This window comes from Aptenodytes patagonicus, chromosome Z, assembly GCF_965638725.1.
Source record: "Aptenodytes patagonicus chromosome Z, bAptPat1.pri.cur, whole genome shotgun sequence".
Classification (NCBI taxonomy): Eukaryota; Metazoa; Chordata; class Aves; order Sphenisciformes; family Spheniscidae; genus Aptenodytes; species Aptenodytes patagonicus.
In genome coordinates this window covers 30,290,211-30,316,518 of record NC_134982.1, presented here as the reverse complement: position 1 = coordinate 30,316,518, position 26,308 = coordinate 30,290,211, and the positions used below count along the sequence as shown (strand labels likewise).

Genomic DNA, 26,308 nt, shown 5'->3' with positions numbered 1-26,308 from the left:
AAGAAGAGAGAGTGCTACGTGGTTTATTATTCCAGAAGCACCTCATCTGGATGGAAATTCAGTGGATGATGAGGCTTAGCATGTAAAAAATATTAGAATCATATAATCATAGAGTAATTCAATTTGGAAGGGATGTTAGGAGGTCTTTGGCCCAACCTCCTGCCCAAAGCAGGGTCAGCTATAAGACAAGACCAGGTTGTCTGGGATATCAAGTCATATACCTCCGTCCTCTGAGCACGAACATGACAGCCTCTCCAGGTAACCTGTTCTGTGCCTGCCTTTTTTTTCATGGTGAAAAAACATTTTTCTGATATACGTGATCTGAACCTCTCTTACTTCAATTTACTACAGTTGTCTCTCATCCTTCAGCCACAGCCTGGCTCAGTCTTCTCAGTGACTCACCTGTAGGTACCAAGGAGGCTGCTTTAGGTTCTCCAGAAGCTGTCCCTTCTCCAGGCTGAATGAACCCGGTTCCCCTGCCTCTCCTGAGTGCTGCGGCCTCAACTGTCTTGATGACCTTATGCTGAACGCACTCCAGTTTATTGATGTCTTTCCTGTATGGGGAATCCCCATGCTGGACGTGCTAGCCAGATGTGGGCTTGAAAGTGCTAAATAGAGGAGAATAACCTCCCTCAGCCATGCTTCTGTTCCAAAAGCCTGGGTGCTTTTGGCCTTCTCTGATCCCAGGGCACGCTGTTTGCTTGGCTTGCTGTCTTCCAGGACCCCCAGGGACTTCTCCATAGTGCTACTCCCCAGCCAGTCTGTCCCTAGTCTGTATTGTTGCCAGGTGCTCTTTGTTCTTAAGTGTATTACTTGATCTTTTTCCTTGCTGAATTTCATCAGTTTCTTGTTGGCCATTCCTGCCTGCCTGGCCAGGTCCCTCTGAAAGATAGCACTGCCCTTAGGTATATCAACTGTTCCTTTCTGATTTGGTGTTCTCTGCAAACTTGACAGGCGTGTCTTCCATCCCCTCTTGGGTTCCTGGTAGAGGTGTTGAACAGGACAGGTCCTAGGATGGACCCCTGCAGTACCTTACTTACTACCAACTTCCAGGTAGGGTATGACCCGTTAACTGCAACCTTTAGAGCTTAACTATCCAACCAGTTTTACCTAGTTGTCTTTCCATTCAGACTTGGTTACTAGAATATCTTCAAAGACAGTGTTGAAAAATTTGCTAGAGGTGGTGTAAATGGCACGCAGTGCTCTCCCCTTGTCCACAGATAAAATGATTTTTTCACAGAAGGCCAGGTATGGCCTTCACAGATTGATCAGGCATGATTTACCTTTGTAAACTTCCCTTCCAATACAATATCTGTTTGCAAATTGAAGCTGTGTTAGATATTCTTAACTCAATCTATCTTAAAATTACCTAAAGCCAGAAGCTTTACTGTGCAGACCTGAGATAATTAAGGCAAACATTCTTTTCTATATCTGGTTATTCTTTACTTTCTTCACCCTGTTGATTTATGACCTAAGAAACTGCATAGGAGAGTTCATAGAAGCCAGTGAAGGAGAGAAGGTCCGTAGGAGGGAGCTGATTTCTCCCAAATGGCCAATTCCATTTTTCTTCAACTGTTCTGTGTCCTTTTTTATCTTCTTTTTTGTGTGTGTGTGCCATGACCTAGAAACAATGACTGAAAGGTGAAGAGAGGGAGTACAGATTTTCTTAGAGATGAGGGAGCCTTGGAGTATAGTAATGACAGATAATTGATATTACTCAGTAAAGGTAATTTAGACAACTTACATGCATCTGGAATTGTGAGATTTTTAAAGCTTTTTGTAGTCATAGCTGTTGACGTGCATGTGAGTGTAATGCTTTGGTAGCTGTTGTTAGATCAAATGTGTGGTTGCGTGTGCTGGTTTTGGCTGGGATAGAGTTAATTTTCTTCACAGTAGCTAGCATGGGGCTATGTTTTGGATTTGTGCTGAAAACAGTGTTGGTAACACAGGGATGTTTTAGTTACTGCTGAGCAGTGCTTACGCAGAGTCAAGGCCTCTTCTGCCCCTCACCCCACCCCACCAGCGAGTAGGCTGGGGGTGCACAAGAAGCTGGGAGGGGACACAGCTGGGACAGCTGACCCCAACTGACCACAGGGATATTCCATACCATATGACGTCATGCTCAGCATACAAAGCTGGGGGAAGAAGGAGGAATGGGGGGACTTTCGGAGTGATGGCGTTTGTCTTCCCAAGAAGCCGTTAGGCGTGATGGAGCCCTGCTTTCCTGGAGATGGCTGAACACCTGCCTGCCAATGGGAAGGAGTGAATGAATTCCTTGTTTTGCTTTGCTTGCGCACACAGCTTTTGCTTTCCCTATTAAACTGTCTTTATCTCAACCCACAAGTTTTCTCATTTACCCTTCCAACTCTCCCCCCCATCCCACCAGGGGGGAGTGTGTGAACAGCTGTGTGGGGCTTAGTTGCTGGCTGGGGTTAAACCATGACATTGGGTGTTTGACATTTGTGATGCTTTCTGAGTTTGGAAGAGCAGAGTTTCAAGTACAGCACTACACATAGAGTTTTTCTATGAAATGTTTGAATATTGATAGTTTACTGGAAAATGTCAATTTTGCAACTAAATGTACTGTGCTTCATAGGAGCTGTGGCCTCCATGTTCTGGGTTGATTCTGAGCTGGGAAGTGACATCTATCTTGATGGTAAGAAGTGCAAGCTTGTTTTCCAACGTATTGGTATTCCATATCTGGATTTAGTGTAATATATCCTTATCATTTAAGGCAAGGTTTCAGAAGATGTTTGAAATACCTGATCTTGGTTCTCACATCCCCATATTTGACCACAGAGAGCCACTTGCTTATTCTGATGCTTGTTTATCTACTTGGTGAGCTGTTTCAGTTTGGTAAATCCAACAAAAGTTGTGTAATGTTTTGCTAAGGGGTCAGATATGGAGAGATCTTGATTGTGGTGTAAGGTGGGGGAAAAAACTTGTTAGATGTCATAAAGCATTATTTAGGAGTAATATTATAGCTCTCATTATTTTTTTTTTTTCCCCCCCAATGCAGTGTTTCCTTTTTTTTTGAACTCTTAACTTGTCAACATCTGGAGTCCCCTGCCTTCTGTTTTCTGCCGCCTTTGCCTATTGTACTGTTGTTATCTCTAGTATTTGCTGTGTTCCATTAAAAATCTGAGTTTACTGTAATATCACTATATGTAGTTAAAGAGCATGTTGAATGTTTTGTTCTTTTTTTTTTTAAAGTGTTGGGGGGGGGGGAATCTTACTTTTTGGCTTAAAAAAAACCCTCAAAACCCATCCTACTAACACTTTGGTCAGTAAAATACCCATTTAGCCAAGGAAACATTCAGTTGAATGGGAAACAGCTTCCTAATTTTCTGCCAGAGAATTGCAGATTCCTGGTCACTTACAATCAGAATAACTGTATACCTCAGTCAGTCCCCTTGATTTGTTTCGATAACCTGTAAAAGCATACCTCTGCCAATTTGCTGTTGTGGAAGAAGGAGGAGAGGCATCCACCTTGTGAGAATTTCTCTAACCCGGTTTGGTAGACATGTTACCACCACAGATACGAGTAACAAATAAGAAACTAACTAGGTGACGAGTCTAATGTTCAGATACGCAGGAAGCTTTGAAAGTATTATAAGCAGTTGTAAATGTGATGATACTGTTACTTCAGTAATTGTACAGGAAGTTTACAAGTTGTTAAGTTGTTAGCGGCTTTCAGCACATTTCTATTCTTTTAGGTATTGTATCTGTTGTTGACGCAAAGCATGGCTTGCAGGTAAGCTACTGGATTTGTTACATGGTTTAAAACTGCAGCATTAGAAAAGTTATTGTAATAATGTTCATTCACATGAATAATATTTTTACAATTGCTTTAATTCTTAAAATGGGTGAGGATGTATTTCAGTTGCTGTGGTACATCAGTACTATATTTTGAATGGGAACAAGGAAGTACTGATATTCATAGGAATTCAGATTCTTACCAGCACAGCAGCATGTCTACTAAGAGTTGTCAGGTTGCTAGATACTTGATTCCTTCTAGTTCTATCACTTCACTCAGGAATCTTGATTGTATTCCAAATAGGCATTCGGATTACTGTAAAACAGTGGAGAAACTTGTCTTACAGAGTGTCACTGGTCCATGTTACTTGAAAGGAGAGGAGTAAGAACAGACCTCTGATACCAGTGTTGTAACAAGTGAGTTAGGGCTAAAATCTGGAAAGGTGCTCATGTAATGGCAGCTGTGGTGAGGAGAGATGAGAGAGCCAGGTGTCTAGGTACCATTTCAGATTAAAAGATTACTTCATTACACGGAAGCAGACAAAAAGAGCGGATATTTGAGTAATCTACATAGTGTCAGAACAGACCTATAGAACAGTGAGGTTGGATAACAGCAGAAATTGTGATTAAATCAATAGTTCAACTTTTTTTGTAATAGCTAGTCATAAAAATAATTTGCAATGTAATAACTTAGGAAGTGTCTATTTTGATTAGGTATTGATTTTGCAGGATTCAAAGTAAAAGCGACCATAAGAAAAGGTGCCTCCATGGTATAAAAATCCCATTGTGCCGTGAAAGTATTTTTAATATCTCTGTATTTTACAATGGTTGCAAAAAGCTGAGAAAACTGAAGAATAATGGTTAAAAAAATAAGGAAGTGATCCCTCCTTTTTAAGACACTTTGTTTGGACTGTTTGGGTTTCTCGTTTCAGTTGAGCTGATGTAACAGCTGATTTACCGGAAGGGGGCAGTCCTGTCCTCTCATCATATTCTTTTGCACCAGAATGGAACTAATCTAACCCCATAGCAAGCCAGTTTGGCGAGTTAAACCATCGTGTTTTGCAAGGATTTTTGTGGAGGAGTTGAGAGAAGAACGAGGGGAAGGGGCTGAGAGCTGGTTTGCCCTTTTAAGCAGGAACTGACTTAAATCAGCTCAACTATCACAAGAAACCACAGCATGTCTTAAGTCAGCCCCCTTTTCAGCTGAGTGCCTTCATACTAATTCAGATGTGGTTTATTACTTGCAAAAACGTTGTTCTGTTTATCTTTCACTTCATGCAATGCTGATTTATTGGCTTGAATCAAATATAATTGTGTTGCACATAGCAGCACTGAATTATTATTGTTTTAAAAATAAAATTTTTAATATTTAAACTTTCAAGTAATATGTCAGAAGCAACACAGAAATGTTTTGAAACATTCAGCTCTTCTATCCATTATTATCTTTGACAGCTCACTGAAAACTCTTACATTATTTAATCAATAAGCCTGTATAACACTGACATCCACTCAGAATAATAGAAACTTCAGACTTTCTCAGTTATATGCCAAATAAATAACTTTTGCTTTGTATAAAGGACTTGCTAAGTTGTGCAATTCCTCTGATTGCAAAGCTTGATCTCAACAGCTGCTTGTGGTTCAAAGAATTCTGAAAGCCATACAGGTAATGACATTGAGATAATAGGCAGCAATTTAAGGGTGTCATGCTTCAAAGAACCAACCTACCACAAGAAAAGCTGACAAACAGTACCCTGTGACCAGTCAGCCAAATTGAAACTGAAGTGGTAATTGATATCATGGGTTATCATGCTAATGGATTTGTCACCCAGCAATCTGAAATACTCTTTTTTTTTTTTTTTTTTTTTTTTTTTTTTTTTTAAATCACGGGCAAACAGTTGGACAACTTGAAGTGGCAGTTCTCTACTTTCAGGACTTGACATCTGTGCTACTGGCATTGTCCTTTTCAGGGCAACAAATCTGACAACATTTAATTCAATAGAATCAATACACAGAGGATTACAAAGAAAAGGTCAGAGGATAGGTTCCCTCCCAGTCATCCTGTTGTTATGCTCTGCTTAGGTTGTGCACAATCAGGAAATAGTTTTTTTTTTTCTTTTTTTGTTTTTTTTTTTTAAGGTGACAGACTGACAGTATGCAATAATCTAGTTTTGTTTTTCAAGTCAAATAATACTAGATGCCTGTTTTCTTAATTTATATATTTCCCATGACAATTAATTCCACTTTCATTTGGTATTCTTGTGTCTTTAAAACCAAATTTTAAAATAGTATTCCTGGTACATTTAGAGCTGATGAAGGAATGCACAGGACTCTCTAATCTTCCCAGAGATGTCAGGCGTAAGAGGTGAGCTCTTACTAATACTAAAGCACCAACTTAAAGTTTTGCTGCCTCCAGGTGTCTCTGATGCTTCTCTCCTGGAGATTGCTGCCTCCATGGCAGAGTGGGCAGAAAATAACTTGTAGCTGAACTTTGCTGCTTCAGTGTAAAGTCTGTTGCTCCGCCTGATTGATGAAAGTAAGGCTTTGTGTTACTAAACTCCATGCTGCTGCTTGAGACACAGGCACTTATTTTTTCCCTTTCACTAATTCTTCTGCGAGGACATTAGCTTGGGCAAACAGGTGGAGCACAAAGCTGCAGATGGTTAAGATATTAAACTCCTGCAGCATGGCCAGAAGCTGCCACTTTAGTCAGTGCTGACTGACTCTTCTGCCCAGTTACAGCTTGAACAGGCTGCAAACACTGATGTTGGGCAGATTTGCCAAGGAGTAGTGGCTTATTTGTACAAACCCACAAAGAGTTACGAATTTTTCTATAAAAGCACAGTTTGTCAAATCTTTCAGAGAAAAGGAGTATGTAGTTATGTATATGAAATCCTGTACTGCAAGTCTAACTCATCTTTAACAGTTAGTCAACATCACACTCATTAGAAAAATTACTGTACTTTCATTTTTTTAATACTTTTTTCCATGGTTATTGTATGTCATGGTGACTTTTTTCATCATAAATCTGAGAAGTAATTAAAAATAAATACTATGATAGTTTTCCAACTCTTTAACATTCTAGTCATAAAATTCATTAAAAGAGAAGAGTTTTCATAAAAGAAATTACAAGCTTCTGAAATGGTGAATGTATGAACGTACTTTGTCACCATCATTTTATAGAAAAATTCTAGATGCCATCTTCCTCAATACCTTGTTTAAAAATATACCTCAGCTGAATTGGTTTTGACTTCCTGTAACTGCAAATGAATTTAAATGTCATTTGAATATGCTTAATGCAATTATTTTAATTTTTATCTAGCACTTGACAGAGCAAAAGCCAGAAGGCCTTGTCAATGAAGCGTCTCGGTATGGATATATAAATTAATTTTATATATCATGGTTAGAAACTGCACTGTACAGAAGTTCACTAGAAATGGCTTCTTTTTCTTTTATAAAGCTTTTCGCTCCTCCTTTGCTTTTAAACCAAGGTACATTGGTGTAATGAGGTAGAAAATAGAAAAGTGACTTCATGCTCCACTTGGTCTTTTTGCAGAGATCTGACTGTTCTAACACTTGTTTTAAGAGGCATGGGGTTTTACATAAGTGGAGGAAAACCACCTGTGTTGGGGGGAAGAAAGAATCGCATGCTGGAATCTACCAGATGCTCAAAGTAGAACTGAAGATAGAGGAATATTTTTTGCTAGATATGGAGCCACAGTGATTCAGGGTAACTGTAACAATAGAAGTCTTCATAAAGCAAAGAGACTTCAAGTATGACTTTGCAAAGAGTACATGCAGGAGACATAGGGGCTTGTGAAGTTAATAAATTACAAAGCACTGTGGATTAGATGACTTCTTTAAAAAAAAAAAACAAACCAAACCAAAAACCCACCAAAAACTAGCAAGCCTTTGTAGCTTGGTAGACTCCTCTTATGGCACAGAAGAGCACGTCAGGAAGACAGTAGTACTGTAGTCATACTCCATGATGTTCTAGTTTGATTAATGCTTGCCTGTCTGTGCTGACAATGCTCATGCTATTTTTTTGGTGCTATGGGAGAGATGGTGTTTCTGCCTTACAGAAAAAGTATTTGTTCATGTTGTCTTTTTTTTTTTTTTCCTTAATGCATAGGCAGGTTGCATTAGCTGATCTTATAATCATCAATAAAACAGATTTGGTTTCGGGGGAAGAATTGAATAAAGTCAGAACATCTGTCAGGTATGAAACTTTTGGCAAAACTAACACTACTGGCTCCTTCTTGCTGTTAATACAGAAATTAGATCTCATGATTACACTGACATGAATCATTAGCTCATCAGGGAGAAAGAAACTGCCCCTTTCTAAAGGCGTTTCAATACTTTTACGTGCTTACACAAGCTTAGCAGTTTGCCTGTCTAGGTAAGATTTGATGTTACCTACTAAGGACAGGCCTTTGTCTTAAGTGTCCATGTTCTTATATTTTTGGGCAGCTGTTCCCATTTTTCTGAATTAGCATCAGGGAAAAAAAATCTGCTAGTAGATAGCAGATTACTGGCGAATGCAAAGATGTATGGAGGAAGTCCCAAATAATGGTCTTGGGTGTAGAAGAACCAATGGTCTGAATCAAATTAATGATCAAAACCTTGTCCCATCTTTTTCTATCAGCACCATGATAACCAAAATGAAACGTGGAAATTTTGAAATTCTTTATATTAGTGGTTTGAACTCTAAAAGTAAAAATGCTTAGACCCAACAGACTGTATCATGAGGAGTCTTGCACAGGAAAACGCTATTCTTACTGGTAGTATTTTGTTGTCAGAACTCTTGAAGTTCCCCAACCCTTAATTGGGGTACGAAAGAGACATAAAAACGAATTCTTGCTGGGATGTCTGTTGCTTTGTTCAGCAAGTTAATGACAGAGTTGGGGTTATTGTTGTGGTGCTATTTCTCATGCTGCTTTCCATGGTTAAGTTGTTCAAGCAATGTATTACGGTCACATTTTCGTCTAACTTCTGATTTTTCTATTTTATTTTAGGTCAATAAATGGACTTGTTAAAATTCTAGAGACACAAAGATCAAGGTATTAAATGGCCACTATTACTAGGTACCAGATCCTGCTTCTTTTGTGACAGATTTAAGTATGCTCTTAGATCAGTTTGGTTAAAGGAAAACTATTGAATTAGAAATATTTAACTTGATATTTATTTTACTAATAAGCTTTTAGATAAAGGAATTTTTTTAAAGAAGCAAAAATGTATTTTTCTTTGTTACTGTTCACATCCTATGCTCTGGTGTATAACTAGTTTTAAAAGAATTGCTATTAAGATGTAGCTTAGTTTACAGAGCTTACCACTAGTGGATTTTATGGGACTTTGCAATATAACCATAAATATTTATTATTTTCATGAGAAGTGGATTTTATAAAAGCTTGGGCATTAATTTTTCAAAAACCTGCATTTTGTTCTAAGCTTAATATGAATATGACTTTTAATTATTACAGTTGCATTTTAGTCATGTTGCCATTTATGGAGTAATAGCATTTGGAAAGTTCCTGAAAAATGCTAATATAGATCTAGTTTAATTGCCTTCAGCATATTCAAAAAATGTAGCAGATTTTTAAGAGAGTCTTATAGGTAGAAATTTGAAGTTTCTTGTAACTTGTTAACCAGATCTTGTAACTAAAGAACAACTTGCAAGGCCAAGTTGTATCTGAGTTAATCATTGATCACGTGCACTATAATGTTTTTTTTTCTGTTGTGTCAGCTTAAAGATTTTTCTCACTTATGATGGCTGCTGCAGATAAGTTGTTACTACAAAATTACTTTGAAAGCAGTGCAAGGGAGTTTATAAGAAGGAAAAGTGATTGTATTATTTTTGCTATTTTTCATTGACATTCTGACTTAGATTTCTTCTTTAATAAGGAATTAAATGAAAATGGTATTTCCAGGGACATTAGGGGAGCAGTGTATCTTTCAGGCTGCTAGGACTGATTTGTGTGCTATTACATCAATTATTTGACTATATTGTGATAAATGTTCCTATAATACAGGTTCCTGTTTTAAGCAATTTTTGAAGGGAAAATAGTAGACATAATCTTAATAAAGCATACTTGGCTTTTTAAAGTTATTGCCAAATGTAGTTGGAAGGTGTAGAGAAAAATATTTGCTGTTGTTGGCTGATCAGATAGGAACAACAAGTATGTGTGTTTTATTTGGTAACCCAGGGTTTTGAAGATGGGTGCTTGTCTGACTAACGTAAAGATCAGCTCGGTTTACATTTCTGAAAATGTTAATCTTGTTAACATTTCTGTTGACTTCAACTTATTTGAAATTCTGTCTGCAGTTTGATCACTGGAAGTTTTATGCGCTGCTGTTGAACAGTTGCACTGTGAAAGGCATTCTCTTTCATGACTATCTTGTTAGTTTATAAGGATTATTTTCACATTGTTTTCATTACTTTGTTTAAGGAGGAAGGTGAAATGTTTAAATAGCTTTGACAAATTCACACTCCTTTCTTGTTAACTTGCAAATTCTGTTGAAGAATGCTTAGAACAAGAATAAATGATATTACAGAGGTGATCATAAATTCTGTTACTGAGGTGTTTCATATTGATTAACTTATTGCTCTTCTAGTGATCCTCACTAATGATTTCTCTTAAGTCAGCATGTGTTTCTATTACATAAAAAGTTATTTTTTTCAATGGATTTATGGTCATTTAGGGACTTATGTTCAAAACAGCAAGTTTTGAACTTGCTGAACAAGATAAACTTGTAAGCAGTTCTGATAATCAAGCTTTTCATATTCACCAGCTTTTTTGATATGTTAAGAGTTTTAATGTGTAAATAGTCACTCTAGATTCTGCTGCAAAATTTTAGACTTCTGTTAATTTGTCACATTCTGTAAATTCAGTATTATGAAGTTAGTATTTAATAAAGTTGAGTTTTATTAGAATAATGCTACTGGCATTTTTCCTCTGTCTGTAGATGGAGATGAGAATGTTCTGGTGACTCCAGGTTAAATTTAACAAAGATTTTATTCTGATGATAAATCTTTGATATTTACTTATAGCCAAATTTGGATATTATAAAATTAGCTGTCTTTTATTTTTGAGACCTCTGTATTATTTACAGTTTTCATGACCTCTACGCAGTGTGATATTCCTTCATCTAATGTATGTACTTTGACTGCAGCATGAAAGGTTGAAAGACAAAAGAAGAACAAATACTGCAAAGTGATGGAGTTGCAGAGATGCAATTGTAGCATTTCCGTTTCCTCCTGTTTAGTAAACTTTTGGGGGCATGATACTAATTTTTAAAATTCTGGAACTTTTATTATGAGGAATGGGAAATTCTACCTTTGCCACAGAATGGGGAAGAAAATCATGAAGGAAGATCAGGGCTTAGGAAAACACTTATATGAAAAAGATACGCAACAGTTTGCTCCAGCTGAAATCAAAGAAGTGGCAACATGATGATTTTACTGAGAACAAACAGTGGTTTTGAGAAAGCAGATCAGGAGTTCCTTGTTCTTTAGTTGCAAGGCAGAGTACAGAAATGGTCAGTGAAATGCTTTGGAGGGGGAAAAGAAGCAAACTCTATTGATAAAGTTGAATCGCTCATAAATTGCATATGCATGGGTCTGACTGCCCTAGGAAATCAGTGCAAGTTTGAGGCCAAGATTTTTGTAACATGAAGGAAAAAAAAAAGGGTTTCTGTAAAGATAATGATGGTATCCAGCACAGCTAAGAATTCTGAAGAGGATGTTAAACTTCATGCTTTGAGTCTTAAATCAGTATCTGTTCACGTTCATTAGTAAGAGATCCAATATGTGAAATTTAGTATCCACATCTGTACCGCTCTCTGGTGTCTGATGCCAGGCAGCATTAAACTTTGGATATTAGATTAAGTGGACCTCAGATGCAGTCCTCAATGACAACTCTTCTGTTAGTAGTAAATATTCTTTAGTGAGTGACACATACTGTCTCTCCCATGATTAAACATTCCAAAAGTGAAGTAAGCACAAAATTAATTTATTAATATGTTCTTTGAGAACATACCTTCTTTAATTAGGGAGTTTTGTCCCTCAAAAGCCCACATGTAAAAGGGACTAATATAGCACTTTCTTGAGTGTTTCTACATGATTTTTCAGAACACTGCTGAGAACAAACAACTAGCACTGAGCTGGTCATGAACTTCAGAGAGGAGTTATTTACATATTTTACGTTATAAACCTTTCATCTTAGAAACTGCTTTGTAAAGCTCCTGTTGGGTGTAGAAGTTCAATACTGGCTACGCTCCAGAGATCTTTTCTTTTTTGTTGTTTTTTTTGTTTGTTTTTAACCTCTCATATGTTCTTCTATTTAGCCACAGGTCATTAACTGCATTTAGAAAGCTGTCAGTTGCTATTAGCAGTGAAACCTATAGTCTATATTGCTTTTATAAAAAAAGCTTCTTATACAAGTTTATAGGTAGCTGTTCTTACAAGTAAATATGATCAGTGCTGTCTGTTCCATATTACATTTTTCATTTGTCTAAGTTTCAGATGTTAGAGCTGAAATTCTTCATAGTAGCGCTTGCCTCATAGCGTATTTCAGTTTTGTTTGCTAACAGTATGTCAGTAGAAGCTACATATTTTCCAGGGGGTTTGTGTGTTGATGGGAGGGTCTATATTAGTAAACATTAAGTGTGCAGAATAATTGCTGGGAAGAACTTCAGCGTTCCTCTTCCCATTTAGGGAAAATCAGTTATTATTCAGGCATCCAGTATGAGGGATTTTATCATTTTTCTTGGAAATACCTTGTATTTTACTATATTTTTTTAAAAATTATGTTTCTGTGCTTACATATTACTGTGTAAATAAAAACTGCGTTTCCTTGTAGGAGACAATACCAACCACCAACATCCAAAGATAAGGCTAACCATTGATGGCATTAGAATGATGACAGGAAAACAAACAGAAGCTTCAAAGAACTATTTTAAAAATAATTATTTAAGTATACACAATATTTAAATATAGCAAAAATACAAAGCTTTCTTTTTCCCCCCTGTTTAGGGTTGATGTCTCCAATGTCTTGGACCTGCATGCTTTTGACAGTTTATCTGGAATAAGGTATGGTGATAATTTCACTGTCTTTTATTAGAAACAATGTCCATTGTATAAATAAATGCATGAAATAGACTCACTCAGATTTGCATCTGAGTTTCTGTTAGAAATTCTAGTTTAGTCACTTATTTAAAATTCTTACTTTATAAGTGGTGATCTGAGATTGAGAATTTTGTCCACTTGAAATGCATGCAACAAAACCTTTTTGACTTTATAAAGTGAAATGAGCCAGAGTGTGCATGGTCGGTTGGCTTTTTTTCCCTAAATATGAGTTTTGGTTCAATAGTAGTAGTAGAGCAGATTTGTACAGTCTGTTCTGGTTTTCTTAAAACTTAAAGGATTTCAAAATTTTTCTCACTTTGCATTATGATGAACTGGAGGCCTCCTTAGTTTTCACAGAAAACAATGAGGGACTGAGGTTCCACAACAAATGAAGCCACTGCAAATTCTGGTTACTGTGTTCCATGTTGGGTTTTTTTGTTTTTAGCACCAAATGTGAGTTTGGCATGCTAGATGGGTGGAAGATGTAAAATTGGAGGCGAGGGGAGAAGGGCTTTCTGTTCACTTTGTGTGCTGAAATTGTTCAGCGAAGAGAGCACGGAGTACTGGAGCAATTGTAAAGGAAAGGAGGGAATATGCAACTGGGGGCAGTATCTGCTTCATTTTTCTTCCTGGATGCACAGTGTTCACTTCAGGTAAAGGGACGTAGCCACTTCCTTATTCGCAGAAGGGAAAAGTTGCAGAAGATGCAAGCTAGTAACCTCTAGTAGATGAGATGCGCTCATGAGATTTCCCAATGAACTGGTGCAGTACTATCCAAAGGATAGCCTGCTTTTCCTGGTTCTTGGCTGCCCTTTCTTTTTGCTGGCATTGGCTTTTGTCTGATCTATGGAAAGTAGTGTTTGTTTCTTTTGAGCTCCTTGAATGTACCAGTCAGATCTGTACCAATGGCAGCATCAGGGGGGTATCAGAATAGGCATCCAAAAGAAAGTTAAGGGAGGAGGAAGGCCAGTATATCTTTTACGGCCAATAGATTACTATTAGGTCATAAACCAGATCATAAACCCATGTCTTGAGTTCTTACGATTGATCAGCTAGCTAAACTGACTCATCCTGGAGCCATGCAACAGAGGGAAAGCAGTGAACCAGAAAAGGATTGTTCTTGACAATGGCAATTCACAGTTAGATCTGATTAACTGTAATATTAGGTGGCATTCTGCAAGGTTTACTAAGAAGTGCTGTGCTCTACAAATCTGAGAAAGTCCTTAAGGAGCTGACAAAAAAAATAAATCTTTCTTTTCTTGGTCTAGTCTTTTCTCTTCTCTCACTCATAGTTCCTTTACAGGTTTGGTATTAGAGGAAACACTCTAAAACTGCAGCATTTAAAGACAAATTCTAAAAGCAGCAAGAAGGTTGTAGACTGCTTAAAGGAAGTTCCATTTCTTTGGATTTTATTTGAGCTCTATACAGTGAAATTGAGCTCAGAGCTCAATTGGGAGGGATTCTGTGGGAAGCTTCTATGGAGGAACAGGGTGTTAAGAGAGCTGGCTGACGATGTTACGAGGCTGCTCTCCATACTCTTTGAGAAGTTGTGGAGATCGGGGGACATCCCAGAAGACTGGAAGAAGGCTAACGTCACCCCCATCTACAAGAAGGGCTTAAAGGAGGATCCAGGAAATTACAGGCCCATCAGTCTTACTTCAGTCCCTGGGAAAGTTATGGAACGAATCCTCCTGGGGGCTATCAAGTCAAATGAAGCATGTGATTGGGAAAAGCCAGCGCGGATTCACCAAGGGCAAATCGTGCTTGACAAACTTGATTGCCTTCTACGACAAAGTAACCTGCTCAGTTGATGTGGGGCGAGCGGTGGACGTTGTCTACCTGGGTTTCTCCAAGGCTTTTGATACCGTTTCCCACAGCCTCCTCCTAGAGAAACTGATGTGTTATGGTCTAGACAAGTGGTCTGTGCGGTGGGTGGGGAACTGGCTGACAGGCCGCACCCAGAGGGTGGTGGTAAATAGCTCCTTTTCAAACTGGCAGCCTGTCACAAGTGGGGTCCCCCAGGGATTGATATTGGGCCCAACGCCGTTTAGTATCTTCATAAGTGATCTGGATGATGGGATCAAGTGTACCCTGGTGAAGTTTGCCGATGACACCAAACTGAGTGGGGAAGTGGACACTTTGGAAGGGAGAGCCACCCTGCAAGAAGATAGGCTGAAAGAGTGGGCTATCAAGAACCTTACGAAGCTCAATAAGGACAAGTGTAAGGTCTTGCACCTGGGAAAACATAATCCAGGAGTGCAGCACAGGCTGGGATCTACCTGGCTGGGGAGCAGCTCTGTGGAAAGGGACCTGGGTGGGCAACAAGCTTAATATGAGTGAACGGTGTGCTGCTGCGGCAAAGCCAGCCAACAGGGTGCTGGGTTGCATCAACAAGGGCATCACCAGCAGAGATAAAGAAGTTCATTATCCCACTCCACTCAGTGCCTGTCAGGCCACATCTGGAATACTGTGTTCAGTTTTGGTCCCCGCTATGCAAAAAAGATGTGTCCAGGCTGCTCCAGGGTCCAGAGAAGGGTCACAAAGGTGATCAAAGGACTGGGAAGCCTGCCATATGAGGAAAGGCTGAGAGAACTGGGTTTGTTCTGCCTTGAGAAAAGAAGACTTAGGGGAGACCTTATCACCATGTTCCAGTACGTAAAGGGTGGCTACAAAGAAGATGGAGACTCCCTTTTTACAAGGAGTCGCGTGGAAAAGATGAGGGGTAATGGCTATACCTTACTTCTGGGGAGATTCCAATTGGACACAAGAGGAGAATTTTTCACAATGAGAACAATCAGCCACTGGAATAATCTCCCCAGGGAAGTGGTGGATTCCCCAACATTGGGCACTTTTAAGGTTCGGCTGGACAGGGTGCTGGGCCATCTTGTCTAGACCGTGCTTTTGCCAAGAAAGGTTGGACCAGATGATCCTTGAGGTCCCTTCCAACCTGCTGTTCTATGATTCTATGATACAGTATTTCACTTAGTGTTACAGGTTTCATCCTCACAAGCGACAGCTTTGTACATTTTTTTTCTTCTTGCTTTTCAAGTCATCCTTCTAAAATATTTTCAAAAAACAATGTTTAATAGACAGATTCTAGTGATTTTTCCCTTCTTGCTTTAATGATGTAGTTTGCCCTTTATTCCTACACAAAGGAATATCAAGGGTGTTGTACTTCTTGAAGTGTGAATATTTAAAATCCCAAAGATACTGCAAATCATTATAATTGTGTTTATATTTGAAAAAACGAACGTTCTCACACAAATCATTAACTAGATCAAACCAATATAATTAAACATATCTATTTTGAGATTAAAACTGAATTAACAGTTGAAGTTTATTCTGAGTGTAGTCTATCTTTGATATTTTAGTTTTGCTCTGCAATACTGAAGTTTATTTTAATTTTGAAATACTGACATTTTCTCCATCCTACTCAAATGTGATGTTTAACTTTACTTACTTTCAGTTTGCAGAAAAAGCTTGAGCATGTAAAGACAACACATGCACATCTAGATAAGGTAATTACCAAAACTATTGCTTCAATCTCGTAACAACAAGGCTGTTCAGGGTAATTGCAAGCATTGCATGCTAATCATGTTACCTTTTCAGAAGGTTTCAGTTAGGGAGTAATGTGTTTTAAGATCTTTGGAAGATTGCATTGAATACATATAGGAATGTGCTTTGTTGTAGACAGATTATAAATGGATATAGTAAGTCTTACTTTCAAAAATAGCTTCTAGGCTTCCACTGCTCCAGACAGTCACATCATTCATTGATTCACATGGAGAGTGTTACTGAAACAGAGAAATATATAGCACTACTCTTTTTAATATTTGCAGAATCAAGTCCTAAATTTGTAGCCAGTCTTTATCCTGTAGGTTTTCTGTCCAAATGTTTTCTGTGTATGTAGGTATCAGGGAGATGTTATTCATGACTTTGCATTCTTTAAAGCTCCTCCATCAGTAAATCACGGAGTTTCCTACTTTTGCAAGTGCCCTCTTCCAGCTTCCCAGCACTACCACAGCCACTGCAGAAGTGACTTTTGGGGGCAGCAGCTGTAGGTGTCCTGCACTGCTTTAATTACTCCAAGTAAAAGGTCGCAGAGTGGTTGCACTTTGGGGAGCGGTGCTCCCATCTCTGCAGCACTGTAACATGGGCTGCCTGATAGGACTCTCTTAATTTTAAACTGGCTTACTGTTTCCATAGTAGATTGGATGGCTTGTTACACAACTCTCCCTTTGGCCAGTTCAGTGTTACCAGCTGCTAAGTTTTGATTCAGGGTTTGTCTGTCTTGCTGAGCACCTGCTAGTGCATCTTTTAGCAGACCATTAGTCTAACAGTGACTGTCAGTCTGATGGTGATGGTGGTCCCGATCTTTCTGAGGCTCCATTTGAAGCATTTGATAAACTCTGGCATACCCCTACAGCAAAGCAGCACATCTCCCAGTAGTAGTTATATCCCTTTTGCAACTCCTGGGCTAATTTTCTTGGATGCTGCCCTAGGGAACTGTTAAGGCCCCATGCTGTGGGCACATGGGCTTGAAGCTGGCACCGTCCTGCGTCTTCCCAGTCATCTTCCTGTCCCACTAGGTCTTTCACAGGTCCCTGCTTTTTCCAACAGTTTATACGTTGTCTGTGTACATGCACACACATGTAATGGGTGCACCACACACACCAGAATATACAGTCACAGATTGCCAGTACCAGAACCAAGTCTCCTTCTGGATTCCCCAAGTCATTGCAGTAATGCACTCCGCTCTGGTGAGACCCCACCTGGAGTACTGCATCCAGCTCTGGGGCCCCCAGCACAAGAAATACATGGACCTGTTAGAGTGGGTCCAGAAGAGGGCCACAAAAATGATCAGAGGGATGGAACACCTCTCCTGTGAAGAAAGGCTGAGAGAGTTGGGGTTGTTCAGCCTGGAGAAGAGAAGGCTCTGGGGAAACCTTATTGCAGCCTTTCAGTACTTGAAGGAGGCTGGTAAGAAAGACAGAGAGACTTCTTACCAGGGCCTGTCGTTTTGTGTAGTAGCTTTCTGCCCCTTTTTGCTTCTTAGTGGTTTTGTCACTGTTCTGTTCCTTAGTGTCCCTGCATGGGTCACCCACGGGCCCCAGTCCATATACTGGATGTGGATGAGTCGTGGGTCATAGTCCTCTCTGGGGTATCCCCAATTGGGTGTGGTTCACCCATGGGCAACAGTCCCCTCAGGGGCTGCAAAAAAAGAAAAACTTGGGTTTTTATACAGTAGCTTAAAAAAGAGTACTTTCCTTCTAGAAAGTTGCTACAATTAAATTTAATTTTCAGGTTAAAATTTGATGCATGCAATGCCTGTACTTTTCTTTTCAAACTGCAGATCTTGACTGTGAAGTTGCTAGTCTTGAAAACAGCAAAAGGCAATTATAATCTCCTTTTGGAACTAAAGATTAAATATAAAATCAGTTTCATGCTTAGCTGTAGTTGCAATCAGAATCTTAAGTTGATAGTTTTTTGTTCAGTTAAAATTTCTGTCCATCTTAAATATGTTCAGTTATAGTAACAACAGTCTGAATAGATCCCTAAAGTAGAAACGTTAAACAGAAGCCTTTCTGAATGTTATGAGAATTATAGCATGCTTGTATTATTAAGGAAATTCTTGTTGTTTTTGTAGTGTGGAGCCATTCGACCAGTAGGAAGCAGTGAGAATTCATTGTTACTATCCCTGTTCAGTTCAACACCCACAGTTTTAAGATGGTAGTTGAGACAGATGAGGCATAAATGAGGGTAGAACACTTCTCTTGCAGTAGGCTGCAAGTCCTTGTTGGATGAGAAGGTGTGCTTATTATCTTCATGTGGAAGGTCAACAGAAGCAATACTGCACTATGCGTGGAGCACAGTGAACTTTTGTCTGTGAAGCTGCTCAAAGTGTTAGCTTTTGGTTGTTCTGGTGATTTTACTAAGTCTTTAGATAAACATTAGATTTGGTACTTGTTGCTTATATTTAATCTGCTGCTTGTTGCTTATATTTAATCTTTAATTCCAAAAGGAGAATATAATTGCCTTTTACTGTTTTCAAGACTAGCAACTTCACAGTCCAGATTTGCAGTTCAAAAAGAAAAATACAGGCATTGTAGGCATCATATTTTAACCTGAAAATTAAATTTAATCATAGCAACTTTCTAGAAGGAAAGTACTCTTTTTTTAAGCTACTGTATAAAAATTCAGGTTTTTCTTTTTTTCTTGCAAGCGGGGCAGAAGACCAGCTTGGCTGAACAGGGAACTCCTCGTGGAGCTGAAGGGGAAAAAGAAATTGTATGATCTTTGGAAGCGAGGTCAGGCTTTGCAGGAAGAGTACAGAGCTGTGGTTCATTTATGCAGGGAGAAGACATGAAAGGCCAAAGTTCAATTAGAGTTGAAACTGGCTAGTGTTGTTTCAGATAACAAGAAGGGCTTTTTAAAGCATGTTAATAGCAAGAGGAGGTCTAAAGAAAACATTGGACCGATACTTGTTGAAGACGGTAATCTGGCTAATAGGGATGAAGAAAAAGCGGAGGCATTCAATGTGTTTTTTGCCTCAGTCTTTAATAATACTGATAGACCTTGGGCTGCCTGGTCCCCTGAGTTGGAGGACGACAAGTGTGGGAACAGTGACTTTCCATTTGTGGATACTGAAATTGTAAGGGACCAGCTGTATCAGCTGAATGTTCAGAAATCCATGGGGCCTGATGGGATTCATCCCAGAGTACTGAAGGAGCTAGCGGATGTTATGGCAGGACCCCTCTCGATCATCTACCAAAGGTCTTGGGAGGCTGGGGAGGTCCCTGCTGACTGGAAGCTAGCCAATGTTATTCCAATCTACAAAAAGGGTGTGAGGGAAGACCCAGGGAACTACAGACCTATTAGCCTAACCTCAGTTCCTGGAAAAATTTCAGAGAAGATTATACTGGGTACTATTGAAAAGCATTTAAAGAAGAATGCAGTCATCAGGCACAGTCAACATGGGTTCACAAAAGGAAGGTCCAACTAATTTGATATCCTTCTATGATAAGGTCACCTGCCTAGTGGATGAAGGGAAGGCGGTGGATGTAGATTTTTCTGGATTTTAGTAAGGCTTTTGATACTGTCCCTCACAGCGTCCTTCTGGACAAGTTGTCCAACTGTGGGATGAGTGGGTCACAGTGCACTGGGTGAAGAACTGGCTGAAGGGCAGAGCTCAAAGGGTGATAGTGAATGGGGCTACATCTGGCTGGCGACTGGTCACCAGCAGTGTTCCTCAGGGTTCAATTCTAGGGCCAGTTCTGTTCAATATATTTATCAACAATCTGAATGCACCATTAGCAAGTTTGTGGATGATACCAAACTGGGAGGTGCTATTGACTGTCTTGAGGGATGAGAGGCCTTGCAGAGGGATCTAGATAGATTGGAGCATTGGGCATTGATTAATGGGATGAAATTTAAAAAGTCCAAATGCCAGATTCTGCACCTGGGATGGAGTAACGCTGGTCACAGGTATAAATTGGGAGAGGAGTGGCTGGAGAGCCGCCCTGCAGAAAGGGATCTGGGGATGCTGGTCGACAGCAGGCTCAATAGAAGCCGGCAGTGTGCTCCGGCAGCCAAGAGGGCAAACCGCATCCTGGGGTGCATCAAACACAGTATAACCAGCCGGTCAAGAGAGGCGATTATCCCACTGTATTCAGCGTTGGTGCAGCCTCACCTTGAGTACTGTGCGCAGTTCTGGGCCCCACCATTTAAGACGGACTTGAAGGTCCTTGCCCTCCAGAGGAGGGCCACAAAGCTGGTGAAGGGGCTGGAAGGAATGTCCTTCCATGACACGAGGAGCGCCTGAGGACTTTGGGCTTGTCTGGCTTGGAGAAAAAGAGGCTGAGGGGCGATCTCATTGCTCTCTAAAGCTTCTGGAGGAGTGGAACTGGACAGGGAGGTGCTGAGCTTTTCTCCCTGGTATCCAGTGATAGGACTCATGGGAGTGGCTCGAAGCTCTGCCGGGGGAGGTTCAGGCTGGACATTAGGAAACATTTCTTTACCGAGAGGGTGGTCAAACCCTGGAACAGGCTTCCTAGAGAGGTGGTCGATGCCCCAAGCCTGTCAGTGTTTAAGAGGCATTTGGACAATGCCCTTAACTTAAAAACATGCTCTAACTTTTGGTCAGTCCTGAAGTGATCAGGCAGTTGGACTAGATGACCATTGTAGGTCCCTTCCAACTGAAATAGTTCTGTTCTATTCTATTCTATTCTATTCTATTTTTTTTTCTTGTTAGACTAGTCATCTGAAAGCAGTAATCATTTGAAAGAATTTTAGGTTGTACAAAAAGTAATTCTCTGTATGTTCTCCTATGCCATTGAGAGGTTGTGACAAAAGTAAATTTAAGACACATTATTTCCTTTATTTTGTAATAAATTGTTAATTTTAAACTACACATTTATTTATTATTATTATTTTGGAATAAAACATCACTTCGGACATCTTTGGTTTTTGGAATCTATTCCTACACAGCCTATTTATAAAAAGCTTTTCATAACAGGAAAGTACGGATAGGTGAAAAATATGTTGATTAATTTTTGTCTGATAGAATTGTGATGAAGATCAGAAATTGTGACAAAGATCAGATTACCAAGAAAATAGCATTCTTAAACATGTTTGAAAGATTGAGCTTACTGCTGTAAGAATTAAAATTCTTAGGCTTTCTTTGAGAGCAAACATCAGCTACAGCAAAGAATTATCTGGTAGAAGCTGATGGCATTAAACTATTCAAAGTATTGCATATGCCCCTTAAGTGCACACCCAAACAGAACCAAAAAGTATAGCATAATACAGCAAATTAGAGCAGAATAGAAATGGAGAATTTTTTTTTTTTAATTTGACATGGGTATATAGTTGCTTTTTTATGAGGCCAAGTTATAAAGAGCACTTTTTGAAATTAATGCAATGAAATGTTTATTCAGTTTGGTAATAATAAGTGGGTCTTTCCATTTGCAGGGTATAATTACAGTAACATTTGAAGTTCCAGGAAATATAAAAGAAGAAAACTTAAATCTCTTTATTCAGGTAAGTAATACATCACTGTCAACTGAAAAATCATTGTGGCTTTTTTTTATAGAAAATTGTCCATGCCATTCTGTTCATGAAAACATTTTTCCTTTTCACAGAATCTTCTGTGGGAGAAGAATGTAAAAGATAAGACTGGACGCACCATGGACGTCATAAGACTGAAAGTTAGTCAGAAATGACCAAATTCTTTGTTTTGTGCTTTTGCTCTTTTACACCTAAAAAACTGCAGTGTGCTGTCAATTACAGACCTATCAAAGGTGCTACTGGATCACTGTAGTAAAGCAGACAAAATGGAGAATAGCAATTTGTCGTTGTTCTGTGTAGAGACAGTTTGTTATCTGCTGGCTGGTGGAACAAGTCAAAAGGAGAGAGTTGACAGAGAAGCAAACATTGATCCTACTTGTTTTGAATTGAGAGGGAAGATGGGCAGTCCCAAACATCAGTGGCAGAGTAAATAATCAGGACATGGTTAAATCACTTCATTTTTCATTTCCATTGCTTTGAAAGGTTCCATCCATCTCACGTAAATGTCTCCTTATCTAGGGATGTAGCTATAGATTGCTATCCGTAATTATAATTGTTGGCATAACATGCAGAAATTGAATTTGGCATAACATAGCAGTGCAGTGCTAGTTGTGGTCTACACTTAAAATGTTTTTACACTGTTGTCAGACTGTAGTTTTAAAGATGCAGCCCATAAGTATTCATCTTCATGGACACTTCATATGTTTTTTCAGTGCCTGGTTTTGAGAGCAGTATAGGTGACAATTTAGGATATATTTTCATTTTCCTTATACCAAACAGCCAAGTAAATAATTAAAAAATGAGAATCAAGTCTGTCATTTGGTAGGCTGTAAGAAATACAAGAAAATACGCTCTGGTTTGTTTTCTGAGAACACTTGCGCATCATGGATAGCGACATAATTATTTTCATTTCATTGGAAGAAGGGTTGTGTTCTTGCTCTTTCAGCAACAAAACGAGAACATCCTTGTCTTCCTGACAAATAGAAGAAAATAGCCACTGATGCACCTTAAGCTGTCTGAAAACAGTACTGCTATGCACAAGAACATTTTTGTTGTGTTGAGCATTGGAGTCAAAGTAATTCTTTAGGAGATCTGAGACCTGTGATAAGCTGTGTGCTGGCCCTCAGTCACAGACAAATGCACCAAAGCAAATGAACCCCAGGTAATGATAGAACGGGTTCCAGAGTTTGTTGCTTTTATATTTATCTTGCCTGCGGTCATAATCCTTTTAGCAGTGGTAGTCATAGAATTCCAACTAACTTGTCCAATGCAGACCTTTTTTCATGAAATATTTTTAACACTTTTTTTTTTCTTTAGGGAAGTATGAGATATGTTTTACAGAATGTGTTCCACTAGAATATTTTATAAAGTTTTACATGAAGGGATGACAACTCTTTTAATACAACTTTAGGTATGTGAGTTAATGAGCTCACTCTGACAGTAATCCCTTCTAATTCTCTTATTTTTTCATTTTACCTCACAAATGTTTGTTCTTTCTCCAGCATTCAAAGATTCTGTTTCAGAATAGTGAAAATGCTGAGCATGAGAGCTTAATCGGAATAATCGGAAATCAAACATTTTTGCTCATTTTACACCATCTTTGATAGGCAATCAGTCTTTCATAGACACATACATCATACACCATACATATATTCAAAGTGGCATAGTAGCAGATGGCATTTTATTTTTGCTCGAACACGCTAGATACTGACCAAATGAGGAACAGAAGGCAGAGTATGGCGAAGTCTAATTATTAGTCTTTAAAAAATAAGGAGATGTGAGAATGGATGTTACAAGTAGAAGTGGTCATACGACATGGTTATTTTGACTAACTGGTGCCTAGTTGCCAGGAATATTTTTCCCTGCTTGGCTCAGTTTCAAACGTTTTTTCCCCTCTTACATATTTCATTTTTAAAGGTTTGTTTATATATCCTAACCGTTATTTTTCTGATAAGGGACTGGTATCTATTCAAGGCAAATCTCATCAGGTGATAGTCCAAGGTGTGCATGAGCTCTATGATCTGGAAGAGACTGCAGTAGCCTGGAAAGAAGATGAAAAGAGAACAAATAGACTGGTCCTAATAGGTAAGAGGAAATTACCTATCTCCTCGTTTGGCTTTAAGAAGCTTTTCTTTCAGCGTGCAGTCCTGTGACTTGTCCAGTGAAAAGCAACCAGCCTAAGCTGGCCAGGATAATAGCAGTGAGTATGTTCAGCGTAACCTTCTGTCAAAGGTTTATCCATCAAGACCTCCAGCAGTTTTATATCCCAGCTGAGAAGAACCTACACGATCCCTTTTAGTGAAATAAAATAAAATAAAATACTAAGTGTTAATAAATTATGTTGCCATATTTAATGTTATTTTTAAAATCCATAATTATAAATATGGTGATGGGAATGGTTTGAATGTTTGATCAAATATTCCGTAACTGTAAGGAAGGAGATTATAGCCATTAAAATGTAAAAAATCTAGGTTTTTTTCTGAAAAGCTTGTAATGCTGAGGTTGTACATTTCTTATTTCCTACGTGTTACTCTCTGCTTTGCAGTGTTTTTATTACCAAAAACCTCTGTTTCTCCTCCTTTCCCTTACTTGTGCAGCTTTAAGTCTGTTGTTGCTAGTAAAATCTAAAGTTATCTTACTACCTGCAGCTTAATTTTAATACTGCTCTGTTTTCACTCATTGGTATAATAAACATTTTCTTTGCTGCGAAGACTTGCAGGTTGCTACGTGCATGCGTTTTTGTAATACACTGTAAAATACAATTAGCTAATTTATTTCTCTTTACAGGCAGGAACTTGGATAAGGAGACCATCAAAGAAGTATTCATAGCCACTGTGAGAGAGAAACAAGGAAACAGTTGACATCAAACTACAAAAAACGTGAAATGTCTGCTTAACCCTGCAAGCTTTTTATGGCAGAAAAGACTGAATGACATGCAGTATAGTAGTTTCTTTTTCCTCTTGCTGTTTACACAGCAGTTAAACCCTGAAGTCCTCCTAAGAATCCCAGCTGGCCTACTGTTTAAAGATTAGCTCTTATGGTCTAGAATCGAACACAAAGAATTCCACCATTTTGGATTTGGCCTAAGTTATGTCAGTAACATCATTTACCTGTGCAGAAATGCAGACAGGCAAAAGACTTGTTTATGCTATACAGAAGTATTACAGTAGGAATACGGTGAACGTATTTGAAGCCTAGTGCTTTCTCCAGCCAACTCTCTTTTACTACTGGAAATGAAGTAATGGTGATTATTGCCAGTGATGTAATCACAGTGAAAAGTATTCAGTGTTTACTATTAAACTGTCTTCCATCTCTTTCCACTTGTTTTGTGATTTTTGAATGCATACATCCATCCCAGGTACTGCTAAACCTGTTGTATAAATGAAACTAAAAATACATAGATAGCAGAGGCTCAAGACCACATGGAATATGTTCTATCTGCATAATAGCTATGAATGCAGCGTTCAGTCATGTAGCCGAAGTGTTGGAAGATGTAGCTGGCCTCACGGATCTTCTATGCCATGACCCTGCTAGTTCAGGATTTGGGGGACCGGGACAGTACGTTTTCACTGTGTTGTCTAGACTGCCCTGGGTGATTCGTTCCGGGGTTCTCTGACACTGCATTTGGGTGCTGTCTTGAAAACTTGCTTTGAAGCTTTCATCTCCGTGCTCGTTACTTTCACAATTTAGAGTTGAACTTCTTGCCTGTACCTTCTCCAGTAGTCATCGTTCACCTCTTGGCTTTAGAGGGATATGTCGACTACAGCTGGGTGAGTGCGAAATGAGTGAATGCAAGAAGATAAGGTGGAATTAAAAATGTTCCAAAAGATAATTCTAGGACATGCAGCAGATATTCTGAAGAATGGACTCTTGGCTACAGTGCTACATGGATGCTTGCTGATGTGTCTGGGTAGGTAGAAACTTGTTTTCAGTACTAGTGGTGTGTCACTGGTCACACACCTAACATTCGCTTAGCATAAAAGGTGCATCAAACAAAAAAAAAGAAAGGAAGGAGGCCATTCCCTTATCAGCCATCTTAAAAAATTTCTTTTTGCTTCTACTAAAATAAATGACTTTGGAATTTGTCTCCAAAGAGCTGAGGAAAGAGACATTGTTAATCTTTCGCTGCTGGGAGTTGGTGTCTCATTTGATTAATATGTGAAGTCGTGCCCAGTACGATAGAACTCTTCAGTGTCCCAGTGGATACATTAGCAGACATGACTCATTCCTCACATCATAAGTAGTTTTAGATAGCTTGAAGAAGTTTCCAGAAGTTAACTATTTCTGTAAACTAAGGCAAGGTAAAAGAAAGAACAATCTACTTGCAATGTTGCTTTCTGTTTAGTGGAGCATTGGTGGCATTTG

At 39.0% G+C, this 26,308-nt stretch overlaps 1 protein-coding gene across 1 annotated transcript in view; it reads left to right on the top strand.

Annotated features, from left to right (window-relative positions):
• The window catches only part of LOC143172688 (zinc-regulated GTPase metalloprotein activator 1A-like), a 30,462-nt gene extending 5,205 nt beyond the window's left edge, over nucleotides 1-25,257 (top strand). Inside the window, 12 exon segments of the mRNA XM_076362365.1 lie at nucleotides 2,597-2,656; nucleotides 3,717-3,754; nucleotides 7,076-7,122; nucleotides 7,886-7,972; nucleotides 8,769-8,813; nucleotides 12,785-12,841; nucleotides 16,344-16,395; nucleotides 21,848-21,916; nucleotides 22,018-22,083; nucleotides 23,899-24,028; nucleotides 24,731-24,780; nucleotides 24,783-25,257. Of these exon segments, the coding sequence (XP_076218480.1) occupies nucleotides 2,597-2,656; nucleotides 3,717-3,754; nucleotides 7,076-7,122; nucleotides 7,886-7,972; nucleotides 8,769-8,813; nucleotides 12,785-12,841; nucleotides 16,344-16,395; nucleotides 21,848-21,916; nucleotides 22,018-22,083; nucleotides 23,899-24,028; nucleotides 24,731-24,780; nucleotides 24,783-24,839 (758 nt within the window). The 3' untranslated portion in view covers nucleotides 24,840-25,257.
• The last annotated feature ends 1,051 nt before the right edge of the window (nucleotides 25,258-26,308 follow it).